General features: G+C 57.7%; 2 protein-coding genes across 7 annotated transcripts in view; one reads left to right on the top strand and one right to left on the bottom strand.

Annotated features, from left to right (window-relative positions):
* Window positions 1-5,734, top strand: part of PAK6 (p21 (RAC1) activated kinase 6) — a 39,151-nt gene extending 33,417 nt beyond the window's left edge. For all 6 annotated transcript variants that reach the window (XM_086321931.1, XM_086321930.1, XM_086321932.1 and 3 more), the window contains 6 exons: window positions 709-1,206; window positions 1,314-1,447; window positions 1,806-1,932; window positions 2,022-2,147; window positions 2,607-2,741; window positions 4,183-5,734. In XM_086321931.1, coding sequence (XP_086178057.1) covers window positions 709-1,206; window positions 1,314-1,447; window positions 1,806-1,932; window positions 2,022-2,147; window positions 2,607-2,741; window positions 4,183-4,350 — 1,188 coding nt within the window. In that variant the 3' untranslated portion in view covers window positions 4,351-5,734. The remainder of the gene's footprint in view (window positions 1-708; window positions 1,207-1,313; window positions 1,448-1,805; window positions 1,933-2,021; window positions 2,148-2,606; window positions 2,742-4,182) is intronic.
* An 855-nt stretch (window positions 5,735-6,589) lies between these two features.
* Window positions 6,590-12,745, bottom strand: ANKRD63 (ankyrin repeat domain 63). Its single transcript, XM_086321935.1, has one exon. It carries the CDS (start codon window positions 10,752-10,754, stop codon window positions 9,606-9,608), a length of 1,149 nt encoding a protein of 382 aa, XP_086178061.1. The 5' UTR covers window positions 10,755-12,745; the 3' UTR covers window positions 6,590-9,605.
* Window positions 12,746-15,237: the final 2,492 nt, after the last annotated feature.

The following is a 15,237-nucleotide window of genomic DNA, read 5'->3' as shown; positions in this document are numbered from 1 at the left end:
CAGCCCCAAGGCTTGTGTTTGGCCAGACCTACCCTCCTGACTCCACATCTCTCTAGTACCAAATCCTCAGTCCAGGGGACACCCAAGGACTGCCCCCCGCCCCCAGGTAACATGGCTGTGTAGCTCACAGCACAGACACACAGACTCCCCATTGTCAGGAATGAGCAGGACTATCAGACCTCGACTGGGGCCTTCCTTCCCTGCCCTGGGAGTCAGTCACAGCTGCGCTGCTGCATTTGCCGCCCTCCACCCCATGCCCAGGGCCTCTTCTGCCCACCTGAGCCCTTGGGTGAGAGAGACACAGCTGTGAATGCCTCTGACCCAGATTCCCTGTGCAGCCCCACAGCACAGAGTGGGGATCGCCTCCTGGTGGCCTCCCTGGGGTCTGACTGTCCATCACCCAGGGAAGAAATACCTAGCGCAGAACACTCCAGGGACCTGGCTTTGTCTTCCCAGGAGGGGCAGAGTGGATATAAACAGCTGTTATTTTTTCTGCTCACCTGGGAACACTGGGGGTTGGCTTCTCAAGCAGGACTGTGGTTTGACTTCAGTTCCATTTGAAAATCTTTGCTTAAGGCACCTCCCACATTCATCTGATGCCCTGCCTGACCCTACACTTGTCCAGAGGTCACAGCGGCCACCCCCTGCTTCTGGGAAGGGTGCTCCAAGTGCTCTCACAGCCAACCTTCCTTCTGTTTCTTTCTACAGCCCAGCTCCTCCTTCAGACCGGCACTGAAAGGCGGCCCCTCCAGCCTGGTGGCAAAGGCCCAGTCCTTGCCCTCAGACCAGCCTGTGGGGCCTTTCAGCCCTCTGACCGCCTCGGATACCAGCAGCCCCCAAAAGTCCCTCCGCGCGGCCCCAGCCGCCGGCGCTCCTCCAGGCCGGTCTTCCCCGGCGGGGTCGCCCCGCACCCGGCATGCCCAGATCAGCACCAGCAACCTGTACCTGCCCCAAGACCCCGCGGTGGCCAAGGGCGCCCTGGCTGGCGAGGACACGGGCGTCGTGACGCACGAGCAGTTCAAGGCTGCGCTCAGAATGGTGGTGGACCAGGGTGATCCGCGGCTGCTGCTGGACAGCTACGTGAAGATTGGCGAGGGCTCCACGGGCATCGTCTGCCTGGCCCGGGAGAAGCACTCGGGCCGCCAGGTGGCCGTCAAGATGATGGACCTCAGGAAGCAGCAGCGCAGGGAGCTGCTCTTTAACGAGGTGGGAGGAGAGGGTGTGGCAGGCATGTGGCGGGTCAGTGATGGACCTCCGGGAGCACGGACGCGGGGGGAAAGTGCCGGCACTCAGGCATCCCCTCCTGCCCCCAGGTGGTGATCATGCGGGACTACCAGCACCTCAACGTGGTGGAGATGTACAAGAGCTACCTGGTGGGCGAGGAGCTGTGGGTGCTTATGGAGTTCCTGCAGGGCGGGGCCCTCACAGACATCGTCTCCCAAGTCAGGTGGGCAGCTGGAAGGGCGGGGCCCCGGCACTGGCTGCCCCACTGCTCCCTGAGCTCAGATAGCCTGGGTCCCAGATGATTGAGGTACCTGTCACATTGTCCTGAGCCATCCTCCCCACGCCCATCGGCTTGGGTAAACCAACCTGGGGGGTCTTAGGGGAGTGAGGAAGACACTGGGTCTCCAGCCTAGGCCCAGGCCTGTTTCCACCAGGGCTCTGACCTGACTCGGCTCCCCCACACATCGCCCAGGAGCTATGGGGCCCAGTATTGGGGCACCCACTCTGCTCAGCCCCTCTGCCCGGCCGCCCTGCCAAAGCTAACATTCTCTTTTGCTGGTGGCCATGCCTTCTACATCCAGGCTGAATGAGGAGCAGATCGCCACTGTGTGTGAGGCTGTGCTGCAGGCCCTGGCTTACCTGCATGCCCAGGGTGTCATCCACCGGGACATCAAGAGTGACTCCATCCTGCTGACTCTCGATGGCAGGGTAAGCCCTGCCCACCCTGGCACACCCACCATCCCCTTCCTGGCTCCCTCACCTCTCATTCCCTTTCCTCCCCCTCGCCCTAACTCCAGGTGAAACTCTCGGACTTCGGGTTCTGTGCACAGATCAGCAAAGATGTCCCTAAGAGGAAGTCCCTGGTGGGAACCCCATACTGGATGGCTCCAGAAGTGATCTCCAGGTCTCTGTATGCAACTGAGGTAACCACTCTCTCCAGCCCCCAGTCCTCCCAGAAGGGGCTTGGAGACACATGGTTCTTCTACTTGTGGTCCTCCCCAGAGCTTCCCACCAAAGATTGCCCCCAGTTCTTAGGTTCCCGCTTAGTCAGTCCTTTCCACTGGCCCCTTTTGGATGGTTCTTCTCTGGCCTATGACTTTGCTGCCACAAGCTGGCCCCCCAAATGCTCTCCCCCAAGCCCAAGGGCAGGTCGGGGTGTAGCCAGACTTCCCTGTGTGTGATGGCCTTTCTAAGAGAGTGGCTGACAGCTGTGACCTTGCAGCCAGTGGTCACTTAAGCAGGGCACTGGGCAGGTGGCCAGGAAGGAAGCCAACTCACCAGGGAGACCTGGGACCCACTGCTCCTCTCTGCTTGTAGCCTGCTGCTCACTACCAAGGGGCCAGACTCCGGCCAGTGGAGTCAGGGACATTCTCCTCTTGCAGGTAGATATCTGGTCTCTGGGCATCATGGTGATTGAGATGGTGGATGGAGAACCACCTTACTTCAGTGACTCCCCTGTGCAAGCCATGAAGAGGCTTCGGGACAGCCCCCCACCCAAGCTGAAGAACTCCCACAAGGTCAGTCAGCACACAGGTGTGAGCCTGCAGGCCCCATTCTTCCTGAGGCTTTAAGGATCAGAGCCTGGCTCTCAGGCCCAGCTGCACCTGGGTGTGGAGCCTAGTCACAAACTCTTATGGTCACTCTGACAAGTTTCCACCTGCAGGCAATGACAGGAGCCGAAGAGAACAGAAGCAAGGTGTGGCAAACCCTGATGTCCTGGAAAAGAATCTAGAGAAACTAACTGAGCAGGACCCTCCTCTACCCCATGTGTTGGGGAGCTATACCACAGCACATGTTCCCAATCCATCACAGAGAACTGGCTTGCCCTCCCCGGCAGTGTATATCCTAACCACATCTAAACTAGTTTCCCCTTAAAGCCAATGTGTGTGTGTGTGTGTGTGTGTGTGTCTGTTGAACCTTTTCCTGCCAAATCCACCCAAACCCCCAGTCCTTACCTGTGGGTACCCCCTGCTGGTGGCCAGCTCAGCACAGAGCTGCAAAATGGCACTGCCATCTGGTGGCCAGAGTAAGAAATGTCCCAGAGGGTTGAAGCCGGGTGCCTAAATGGCAAAATAGACTGAAGCGACTTAGCAGCAGCAGCAGCAGCAGCCCAGCTGGATGAGAGGACAGACAGGAAACACTTTGAGACAAATGGTCCTTAGAGCCTGCACTCCTGACCCCTAGACTAGCAGATAGTTCTAATTGGCTAATTCCCCAGAGGATGCAGCTTTCTGTAACAGCCTAAGACTCATCCTTATCCTAAAATATTTCTCAGAATGAACCGAGGCAAGACTCCTTGACTTGTCAATGAACTAAGTCAATGAACCTTGACTTAGACTCCAAGCATCGAGCAACAAAGGAATCTTCTTTTCAGGTCTCACTTTGTTCTTTTCTAGTTTTCAAAACACTTCTTCATCCCTGATCTTTTTTTTTTTTTAATCTTCACTAAAGCTCTATGTGAAAGACAAGGCAAGCAGATATTATCATTAGCCTATTCTACAGATGAGAAAACTGAGCTGTAGAGAAAAGTGCAACTTGTCAAGGGATCAGGGATAGACCCAGAACTGGATCACTGGCACCTTTCCACAGTCTGAACACTGAGAGCCCTGAGAAGCAGCATAGTAGGTGGGCTGTATTGGGAGCCCAGCTCTCCAGGTACCCTAATGCCATTGCTCAACAGCACTCCTACAGGTGAACTGGCCACTTTTCCTGGACTGATGCTGATTTTCTTTGGTTGTTGTTTAGTCGCTAAGTCATGTCCCACTCTTTTGTGATCTCATGGACTGTAGCTTGCCAGGCTTACCTACCTGATAATCCAAAAAGTGCTAAGCCTGGGAGGAACCAGGAAGTAAGAAACAAGAGAACATAAGGCTTTCATATGACGGTGGAGCCAGGTAGATTGGGTCACCCCGAAGTGGCTACCAGCGATGGCTTCCTCTCACTGCCCTGCCTCCACAGGTCTCCCCGGTGCTGCGAGACTTCCTGGACCGGATGCTGGTGCGGGACCCCCAGGAGAGAGCCACAGCCCAGGAGCTCCTGGACCACCCCTTCCTGCTACAGACCGGGCTGCCCGAGTGCCTGGTGCCCTTGATCCAGCTCTACCGCAAGCAGACCTCCACCTGCTGAGCCCAACCCCAGAGTGCGCCTGCCACCTGTGCCCACAGGCAGGGGACACTGGGCCGCCAGCTTGCCAACAGGCCTGCCTGCCTGTCTGCCTCACTCTCTCAGTATTCTCTCCAAAGATTGAATGTGAAGCCCCCAACCTACCCTCCTGCCCCTTAGCCCACTGGGCCAGGCCGGACCTGCCCCTCGGTCAGTCTCCCTCCCAAGAGTCCCCAGTTGCCTTTGGGATGATGGAGACCCCTTCTGCGGGATGACCCTTTGTTATTTGCACAGGGATATTTCTATGAAACATGGAGACCAGCGCTTCTGGCCACGGCGGCCAACACAGCAGAAAAGGCTGCTGTGGTTCTTTTTTATATATATATAATGGTAGTTGTAAACGAGCATCCCAGGTCACCCAAGAGGCAGACTGCCTGTCTTCACTAGGATGCTTGCTGTTCTCAGCTCCAGCTCCAAACCCTGGGGTCTGAGAGGGCCACAGGGAAGGCGTTTATTGCCCGAATCCATCTTCCTCCCTTTGTGTCTGACTTCCTGAAGTTGCAGTTCCTCCTACACTGGCTTCCTGACCCACCTGTGATGACAACAGGCCCCTAGCACAGCCAGCACCCGAGTGTGAACAGCCTGCTCGGAGGATATGGGTGAGGGAGGGGAATTTTCTGGGTGAAAGAGGAAGGAGGCAACTAGCAGTAAAGGTGGTCTCACTTTACAGGGTGTGTGTGTGGCGGGGCGGGGGGGAAGGTCACCCATGGCTGGCTTCGGTGAGGCTTCTCCATCTTTTCTCCCACTAAGTTCTGCTCTGAAGGTGACCTGCCTGGCTTCCTATCACTTAATTCCCAGGTTTCTACCTGACCATGAAGAGGTCTCTATTGTCAAACATATCCCAGGTGCTTGGCAGTTTTCTCCTGTACCGTGGAGTCTGAGAGCCAGGGACCAGAATGGTGAGAGAACAGACTTTGTGAGCTTCATCTCAACAACCAGGTCATCAGGGACCCGCTCCTTTTTGTGTATGCGCGGGGGACCGGTTCATTTCAAAATCCTGGTCTGGGGGAGGTGAACCAACTCCCAGGGGCCATCATGTCACTGGAGTGGGCACCCCACCTGTGCAGACCACCCACCCCTAACTCCTCCTCATACACCTGTCTCCTTGTCCTCCCAGCCTTCAGGGCTGTTGTGAGACAGGGAATCCCAGGGAAGAACTCCAGGTGTCTGGACCCTATCTAGATAATATTTTTAGATTCCTCTGTCCCTAGAGCCCTGCTTTGGGGCAAAAAAAAAAAAATTGCAAGAACTTTTTTTTAAGGGTCAGAGTTTTAAAAAACAAAAGCATCTTCCCGTTTGTGAATTGTTTGCACTTGTGCCTGTTTTAAATTAAACTGAGTGTTCAAAACCTCTGGCCTCCCTGTTGTCTCTGGGAGTATAGCCAGGCGGTCTTCAAACTAGACACACTGTAGTGGGTGTCCAGGATGGTCCCCCTTCCTCCCTGACGTGAGTTCCCCAATGGCCATCCTGAGTCACAGAAAATCCAACTCTCTGGTGGCAATGAGGGCCGAGAAGGAGGGAAACAGGAAGTGAAAGGCCCTTGGGACTGAATGAGCTGAAAAATAGACAAAGCTCCTTCCCAGGGGAGAAGAACTCAACCCAGAAAGCCAGAGCCATGGGCCGTGCTTGCTGCCACCACGGGGGCTCTGGGGCAGCCACCAGGGATAGTGACCACTTTCTGGAGCAGCGTCTCCCGTTCCCCGTTTGCTTCTCCCACCCCCGGAAAGTCAGCTGCGGCTCTCCTCAAGATGTCTACAGGAAGTGGCCTGGAAATGCCTCTAGTGAGAAAGCGGTCTCTGTTTTGGTTCTTAGAAAGGAAGGAGACCATGAGGAGCTGTGAAGAGCACAACTGGAAATCAAGAAACTTGGGTCTTTAAACTTCTAGCTCTGACACTGATTCCAGCACTTCCTTCCTGAGGTCTCATCCTACCCTCTCTCTGTAAGGGTCACTGAAACCTCTTACCTAGGAGGAGCAAGTCCCACAGACTTTCTCCCCACAGCTCCTTACCGCAACCCCACCTAGACAGCTGCCCTGGTCTGAGGGTCCCAGTCCCACCAGCTCAGCAGCACCTGATTCTTACCTCCAGGAGGCAGCCGCAGTGGGCTGGGCAGAGAAGGAGGCTGAGAGAAGGCAGGACCTTCCCCCTCCCAACGGGAGCCCACAGTCAGGAGTGGTTGGCAAGGCAAAAAGACACCAGTCCTCTTAACTGAAGAACACTGGATTTATTAACTGTTTCCTTTGAGTTCTAAGAGTCCTTCCACTGCAGTGTCATTCCCAAAGCATGTGCATTGTGTCATTAGCTTCACACACAGACCAGTTCTGAGCTTACATCAGCTCCAGTGGCACAGGTGACTTCACAACAATGAAAGCAACAAGAATTTGGAAAAGCAAAATGTTTCGAAAAGTCTCTGCTAGACCAGAGTGAGCTCAAGAAGACCCCAGCCTCAATGTTCTGGGGCTGACAATGAGAGGAAGTTCAGGAGAGCGAATTGTGGTGAAATGTCAAAGTTTTGCACAGAGCTGGGCCAGGTAAGTCTGCAAGAACAGCAAGGCAGTCAAAATACACAATTTAGTTCAGACAGGAAAGATCTGCTGTGGTTTTTTAGAAACAGCACTTTCAACCATCAAACCCTTGGCAACTCCACAGAGAGGAGCGCTTGAAGTTGTTTACCCAATAAAGAGGGCCTAAGGTGACCTTCAACCAGAAATCCCCATGTCAGTGACACGTAAAACATGACAGCACCTTCAACACAACATGCAACCCAGACCCATGTCTTCAATGTGGTATTTTGAAGAAGCCAAAATACTTATATTCTTACACCATTAAAAACGTCATAAAAATTAAACACAGTTGGAAAAGGATAAGTGAGCAAGCAAGGATCAGGAAAAAAAGGAGTTTGCACTTGGCACATCCAATTACCACCCGCATCCCACCCCAGATCCTCTCCCTCTGGCTTTCCAGGTGCTTTTTCAGAACTTTTCAGTTCACCCGCCACTCAGACAGTGGGACTGAGGAGAGGCAGATATTTAGGGAGAGAAGAGTGGGGAAAGGGCAAAACACCCCAGAAACGAAAGCAAATCTCATCAGAAGAAAACAGTGCAGAATCAGTAGGCCCCACGGTTCAGAAATCACAAAGGACTGGTTGGAAGCTCCCAGTCTCTCAGAAGTCAGCAGGAGCTCTCCACATGCAGCCTTGGAAGATCTTGGGGTCCTAAGTGAAGGGTCTGGGCTCCTGCTACTCCTCATGCGAGTTTTTTGTTCATTGTCCCTCACTTCACTGCTGTGAAATGACTTCAAGTATCCGGATTTAACATACTACAAGAGGAAGAGGATTCCATGGGTAAGTGCACAGGAACGGAGAAGTACACAGCGGTGATTTCAAGCAAAACCAGAAGTCTGAACTCCGAGCCAGGGGCAACTAGAGCGCAGTGTTGCCACCAGGGGGCACCAGAGATCAAGTCCAGAGTCTGGGCCCTGGCGGCCTCGCAGACCCTGGAGGGGTGGAAGCCTGCGCAAGCGTCTGACACCTACACGAGGCCGGCCTCTGATAACCCACCCCTCACCGCAGGCCCGATTTCTCATCACAGGTTACTCTCGCGCTGGGCAGTTTCCTTAGAGTTACTGGCGAGAACCCCTCCGTTCTGCAAAGATGAACAGATCGACGTCTTGAAAGGACCCCACTGCCAGCGGGTGAAGGGGCTGCAAACTCAACCTCTGGGGTTCACAAAAAACTCCCCCACGCACCGCTACCACGACCGCTGGGCGCGCGGGTGCGTGTGCTGGCGCTTCCGCAGGGCACGCGATTCGCCGGACCCTCCCGACCCCTCCCGCCCCCTCCCGCTTGGCTGACACAAAGAAGAGGGCGGGGGCGAGGAAGGAGGGGACCAAGGGCTAGGCCAGGAAAGGGCCTTTAACCACCTCTCCACAGTTGCCTCTGACTCACTAATCTGCCCAGTATTGAAGCTGGGCCGAGCCTGCGTCCCACGCGTTGGAGCAGAGGCAGGGGTCCTTGGTCTCGACCTCTAGCATCCATCATCTGCCCTGCCCTCCATTAACGGCCCAGCAAGAAGCAGGAACCGTTTAACAGCCCCCTTCTAGCTCTCGCCAGTTTGATATAATTTAAACCCGGACCTGAGGCTCGTGTGGGCTTCAGACTCCCTCGCGCCGCAGCCGTTTACCGTGGCAAACACTTCAGTCAATTATCCCCCTCGCGGAGCTTCTATTTAAAGAGACATTGTCAGGTTCTTAAGCCTCGGATCAGACCCGCTGCTTTCTGCTTCACATACAAAGACTCAAAACATGAGTTCTTTGAGGATTGGAAGAAATACAATTAAGCAAAGCCTTCGCAACCGTTCCACCCTGCGGGAGCACCCACGTGCGGGACGGGGGAGCTGGGAGGCAGTGGGGACGGGGGAAGGGCTGTGTTCTTTTCATTTCAGGTCTCCGAAAGTGAGAGGAAAAGTGAGAGGAAATCACTCAAGAGCCCAGAACTGGGCTGGGCAAGGGGAGAGGGGTGGGGCAGAAGACCCCACATTGTCAATGAAGTTGAATCTTTGGATCAGGCAGAGGGAGCTAGAATTACTCAGCTCCTGGTTCAAGGGACAACTGGCATTCCTCCCACCCCCAAAAGCTGCTTTCAGTGTCTTGAGGCAGGAGTTTCTCCCCAGAAAAACTAAACTTCCAGATTCCTTCCCTCCTGTCCAGAAGGGCTCCCCTTCTCCAATACTCCAGCGCTTAAGGGGAAGGGAGATTTAGGTGGTGTGGGGCGTTATTGTCAGCATCATTGGAGTTGGAGGGGGGAGACTAGGCCTTTGTTCTGCAGGTCAACTCATCTCTGCCTGGCTGATGAGGGTGTGAGAAAACCCTCCAAGGGGAAGGAAACCCTGCGGGAGCCGGACTGCACCTTAGCAAGGAAGGAAGTCCAGCTGGAAGGTTGTAGCCTATGGATCCAGTCTTCTACTCCTTGCTTTCACAACAGGAACAGCAAGCCTTCAGAGAATGTGAGACTTAGGAAGTATCAACAAGCACAAAAAAAGAAATGATAGGGGTCCCTTTCAGAGAGAGGGCTGAGGGAGTGAGGTCTCATCTCAGCAGTAGGGACGAGTTCTAGGCTCTGGGGGTGAGAAACTGCCAGGAAAGTGAGGGGCCTGGGAAAAAGAAATCCCAGTAGAGCAGAGATTGGAAGGTGGGGAGAGCAGGACTCAGCCTCGAGGCTATTTACCGCTGAGCGTGCAGCACCACGGCCTCCGTGCCCCCCTGCCAAGGCTGAGGCCCGGGCACCGAATGTGGCAGAGCATTGGGCTCTAATTCCTGGCCGCTCTCGGGCCCAGATGCCTCCCCGACCAGGCTGGGGATGTCTGGAGCTGTGGAGCGTCGGCGCAAACCCAAGCGGCCAGAGCCGGGATCGCCTTCGGGGTGGGGGCTAAGACCAATGGGGGCTTGCACTAAGGTTGGGGGTGCTCCCTCCAGCACCTCCTGCGACCGCCACCGCCCAGCCCCCGAGGACTGGGGCGAATGTGGTAGGGCCATCAGGGCTCCCGCTCGCAGTCGCGCCGCCTCCTCCTCGGTCACGGCGCCCAGCGCCAGGCTCATGCTCCGGCCCAGCTCCGGCCGCTCGCAGCCCTGTGCCCGGTGCCGACCGAAGCCCTTACCCCCTGAGCCAGCCTCGCCGCCGTGACCATGACCGCCCGCCGCTCGGGCAAAGCGCGCCAGGAGAGGCCGCGGTAGGCGGCGGGGGCTGGGTCGTCGGCGCTCCGGGCTGGGCGCGGGGACTGGACGGCCAGGGGGGCTGTCAGAGTTGGAGCCCCGGGCCGCGGCGGCGGCGGCTGCGCGGCCCCACGGCCCTGTGAGGGCCTGCACACAGGTCCCGTGGCCGCGGGCGGCCGCCAGCTGTAGGGCAGTGAGGCCCGCCCGATTAGTGCGGTCGAGGCGTAGGCCGAGGCGGCGGAAAGAGCGCACCAGGAACTCGAGCACCGCCCCGTGGCCGCACGCGGCCGCCCACATCACCGGGCTGTTGCCTGCTGAGTCGGCCGCCTCGGGGTCGCCGCTGAACTGCACCAGCAGTTGCACGGCGTCCAGGTGGCCGCGCTCGCACGCCAAGCTGAGCGCTGTGCGGCCGCGCTCGTCCCGCAGGTTCACTGCCGCACCCTGCTCCAGCAGTAGTCGCACAAAGCGCGCGCGCAGCGCAGGGTCTGGTAAGCCCACGGCCACCATTAGCGGCGTGCGGCCCTGCTCCGCCCGGCAGTCGATGATGCTACGGTCCAGCGCATCCAGGACAAAGCGAGCCAGGTGCACTTTGCCCGCTTGCATGGCCTCCAGGAAGGTGCGCGTACCCGCTCGGGGGCACAGGTCCTTGGGCTTAAGCATGGCCTCGGCCGCCGCGCCCAGGCGGCCCGGCAGCTCCGCGCGGGGGCGCCCCTGTTCCCGCGCCCCGCCGGGCTCGGGAGTGCTCCGGTATAGCCCCCTCCTTGCGTGGGCGGCTGCAGCCGAGGGTCCTGAGGTTCCGGCTTGGTCCCCAGTTGCCCCGCCGCTCCTGGGCTGCACCCCTGGTGTCTCTCTGCTCCTTTCTTGAGCTTCCCGCCTGAAGGTGTAGATTGCTTGCTACTCGGGGCTCCGCGCCTGGCCCGCCACGAGACGACGGGAACCGAAACTCAGGCCCCTCCTGACTCGCGCTGCTTTCCCGATGTCCGGCGCCTCTCAGTCCCTTGTGGCTGGGAGCCGCGCCACTCACCCGCACCCGGGGCAGCCCCGCTCCCCAGATGAGACGGTGGCGCCCGCCGTGCGCGCCTGCCTCTAGCCCTGGCGGGGCGCGCCGCTCCTCATCTGCTGGCGCCGCTCCTCCGCCTCCTCCCCTCTCGCGGGGGCCGGGCCACGCCAGGGCGCTTGCTCCTTACTTGGGGGGCTCGGCGGCGCGGGAGCTGCCACCCGCCTGGATACCTGGTTTTATAGACTCGGGGGTCTCCATGACAATGGCTGCCCTAGAAGCGGGCTGAGCTGTCTGGGCCGAAACGGACCCGGCGGGGGAGACCGCCTCTGACCGCCGCCCACCCCTTCGTGGGCCACGATGTCCGGGAGCAGCTCCTCCTCCGCGCTTCCCTAGGACTGCGGCAGCGGGGATGGGGCGGGGGCTGCTCGCCGAGGGCTCTGTACACCCAACCCGGCCAATCCCCACCCTCCGCCCCCACCGGAGTTGGTTCCCCGGGCTCCTTAGAAACTGGCGGGACCCCGAGCCCGTCGGGGAAGAAGAGAGCTACCCCCAGCGGTGTGGGTGGAAGGAAATGGAACCCCATGAATGCAGAACCCGACCATAAGCGAGCTAGGGGTGGCGGCGAAAGGCGGACTGGGAGTAAATCACTCCCCAAATCCGGGGAGGGGGTACCTGCGCTGCGCGGGGCTGGGGCCGCTCGGTCTGGCTGGGAACGGCCACTGGAAGTGTAGCGAATCACGCGCGCACACACAATCGTTCCTCCCGCACACGCTCATTCGGCGCGGGGGTGGGAGGGGGAGTGCGCTCTCCAATCTCAGACGTTTCAACCCCGACAAAGCGCCGGCCCGCCAGCTCCCGGCGGCTGAGACGCTGGTGGAGCAGAGACGCGGCGACCGGAGCGGGCGTCTTAAGATCCGAGAGTGCGGCAGCCGCGTTAGCAACTCCTCGGCACTGCCTCCCCGCTGCTTCAGGACCCGTCGCTACCCCGGAAAGAGCAAGGGACATGCAAGCCTCGCCCCAGGGTCCCCTTCTCCCTCTTGAGCACAAATCCACCCCCAGACCACAGGACTCTGACCTTTACCACTCGCCAACCTCTTCTGAGAGGAAGACAGCACTTCCTCTCTCCTTCTGGCCCGCTGCTCCACCCTGGGCAGCGAGGGAGGGTTGTGCAGGCCTTGGCGGAGGGGAGTCCGAGCGCCCAAGAGCTGCTGGGGGTGGCGGTGTGTAGGGTGGAATGAATATTTGTGAAGTAAGAAGTGAGTCAGGAATCCACTACAGAATTCACTGAGGCTTTTAGTGAGCCAGGCATGGTGTGTTCCCAGGTGTGGGAAATACAGAGGCAGAAATTTGGTCCAGGATAGAAGAGACCTCCCTTCTCAAGATGGAAGACAAGACCAGGACATAAAAAGCCGAGTTTATGGCCTGGGGGCTGAATAGGTCTGTAAAACCGAGACAGTCCCTGAAGGAGAAAAGGGAATTGTGGAGCGGAGGGCGGGCCCTAGGATCTTCCCAGGATAGGCCTTCCAAGATGGAATCTGGCTGCTAAGAAGCAAGGTAGACATCCCTATGGGGTTGCTGAGGCCAGGGAATGGAGACAGGAAAAACACCTTTAGGGGACAATGTTTAGGGCTGCTTTACGGGGTCCTTTTATATGAAAGACAGGAAAATAAAGGAAGAATGAAGTCCAGGCTGAGGACTGCACTGTCCTCAGCCTGGGCAAAGCAGTGACCAGAAGCTTTGCAGCAGAATCTGCCTGGGGAAAGGTATGGGCAGGGAGATTTGTCTCTAGGAAAAGCCAGTGGGCTCAGATGGCAGAGAAGCAAAGTGGATGCCTGGCCCTGCACCCTAAGCATCTCACCTCTCTCCAGCTCCCAGGCTTCCAAGATGTCCACCTGGCATAAGGACCAGTCATGGAGCTGCTGCTGCTGCTAAATTGCTTCAGTCGTGTCCGACTCTATGCGACCCCATAGACGGCAGCATGGAGCAGGGGCTCCCAACTCCCCTCTTGCCTGGGGGGAGCATGTGATGTATGCCTGTGCACACCATGAAGCCTCCCCTTTTACTTTTTGCATTTTTTATCCCCCCTACTCTGGGATCTGCCGATTTTCTCTCAAGGTGTCACAGAAAGGGCACAGTATTTGACAGTAGAGTTAAATACCAGCTTGAAGGCATTCACTAGCAGTGTGGCTCCAGGCCGGAATACTCTCATCTGCAAAAGAAAGCCAATAACACCAGCCCTGCCTGCTGCAAGCAACAGCAGCAAGCTAGAGTGTCAAGGAAAGAGCTGCTCAGTTAGAGGACAGAAAGTCCAATCCCACCCCTAGACCGGGGCGGGGAGGAGGCATCCTGGGGTAGGAATAGACTCTCTAACCCTAGCAAGAACGCAGGAATCATCTCCCTGTTTTCTCAGGCTTTAGAAGAAAGGCATTCCTCTCTTCAGGACTCAATTTCCCTTTTCCCCAGCATGAAGGAAATTGCTGTCTTCTCTTCTTTCTCTGTTTCCAGGACTAAGGGAGGGGGTATCCCAGAAGTCTGTGTGGCAGGCCGGCCTGACAAGCCAGGCCCTGACACCCCCAGGTGGAGGAGAGAAGCAGCCAGAACACAGAAGGGGCACTGGTCCCAAAAAGCCATGCCCCTCCTCCCTGGGCCACCCAACCTCATTTATGTCCTTTTTCTCTGTGGTAGATGAAGAGAGTTCGAAGGAAGAAGGGGAGTTGAGGCAAGACCTCTGTCTGGCCTGTCAGGGTGTGCTGTGCTGTGTACACTAAGGGAGGAGCAGCAGTTCCATTGCTCCAGCCAGTGCTACCAGCCCAGCGAGGCCTATGGTGGGATGCTGTAGAGGTGGGGTAGGATGGGGTGGAGGGGGGTGGGATGGCGTGGCGAGGGCAATGCCAGATCTCGTGCCCTAAAGCCTTTTTGCTCTGACTTCCCTGTGGGCTCAGTATGTTCTGAGCAGAAAAGAAATAGCAACGATGAAAAAAAGCCGAGACTTTGCTTTGGAGCACAGAGGCACCAACAGCCGGAATTAGAAGCTGTCGCTTAGGGAGCTGAAGGCTGACAGGCGATGGAGCTGAGGCAGGCAGGGGGCAGGCAGGCACGCCACACTCCCCTCCCCTCCCACCTGCTGAGCCTCCCCCACTGCAGGCCCCAGGCTGGCAAAGGGCTTCCTCCCAGAGGCGGCTGGGGTCTGCAGTCTGTCACTCTGTCTGCAGCTGCCCCCCTCGCAGGCTCCCTTCTTTCTTCCTCAAGTGTCACCAGCCCCCTCATCCAGTCACGTTGCACCAGCTCAGCAGGGTTGGGCCTGGTGGCACGTGGCTGGGAGATCCAAAGAGCTGGGGGGAGGGGGGTGTAGGGGACGGGGTGAGTCAGCAGGGGACTCTGGCAGTGAGTCAGCAGTGGGACTGGGAAGGGGGTAGGGACCTTTCTCTTTGTGAAAAAGGTGAAACTGAGGCATGTTGCTGCTGGGGCATCTGGCCCCAGCCCCCTAGATCTGCAACAGGAGTGGAACTCAGGTGCCCTTCCCTGGCCCAGATCCCTGAGAGAGAGCATCAGTTCTTCCTCTGCACATCCCTGGGGGCCAGAGATTAATGCACCCCCAGGGTCCAAGGACTGTGGCATGTTCCCAGGGGCACCCTGCCGTTTTTCCAGAGGACAGAAAGCAGGAAGGTGGATATTTGCCCCATCTTTCTGGGAAGCCCCCAGCCTCTCCAGGAAGCAGGACTGCATCCTCTCCCCCATTCCTGGGCATCTTAGCCCCAGGCTGGAGGCCTAGGGACGCTGCCCTGAAATGACTAAGAGGCAGAGAGCAGGAAGTCTACTTCCAGTGAGCGGCCATTGACCAAAGCTGGGAACTGCCCAGTGCTGGCTCTGGCTAGGTCAGTGAGTTCCTTTAGGCCTGGATGCTCATCCCTGTGAAGTTCTACCCCTGGGTTGAGGAGGAGAAGGGGCAGCTGAGTGCTCAGCTGGAGGGCTGAAGACGGGACACTGGCCTGGGATGTAGATGTCCCAGGCTTAGCTGCCTCCAGCGTGTATGCAGGTTGAGCAATGACAGGCCTTACTTCTGTGAATGAGCAGGGTCCCAGCCTCATCGCGCCACGAGAGACTGCTAGCATCCCAGAGATCGGCCCCCAGAGGGATGGGGGG

This window comes from Bos grunniens, chromosome 10 (assembly GCF_055505025.1).
Source record: "Bos grunniens cultivar Pamir isolate PY7600 chromosome 10, Bosgru_T2T1.0, whole genome shotgun sequence".
Taxonomy (NCBI): domain Eukaryota; kingdom Metazoa; phylum Chordata; class Mammalia; order Artiodactyla; family Bovidae; genus Bos; species Bos grunniens.
Note: the sequence above shows the minus strand (reverse complement) of the source record. Positions and strands in the feature narration are given on the sequence as shown.

Excerpts from the sequence above, each read along its gene's own strand:
- ANKRD63 (XM_086321935.1), bottom strand. The coding sequence starts at position 10,754 with ATGCTTAAGCCCAAGGACCTGTGCCCCCGAGCGGGTACGCGCACCTTC.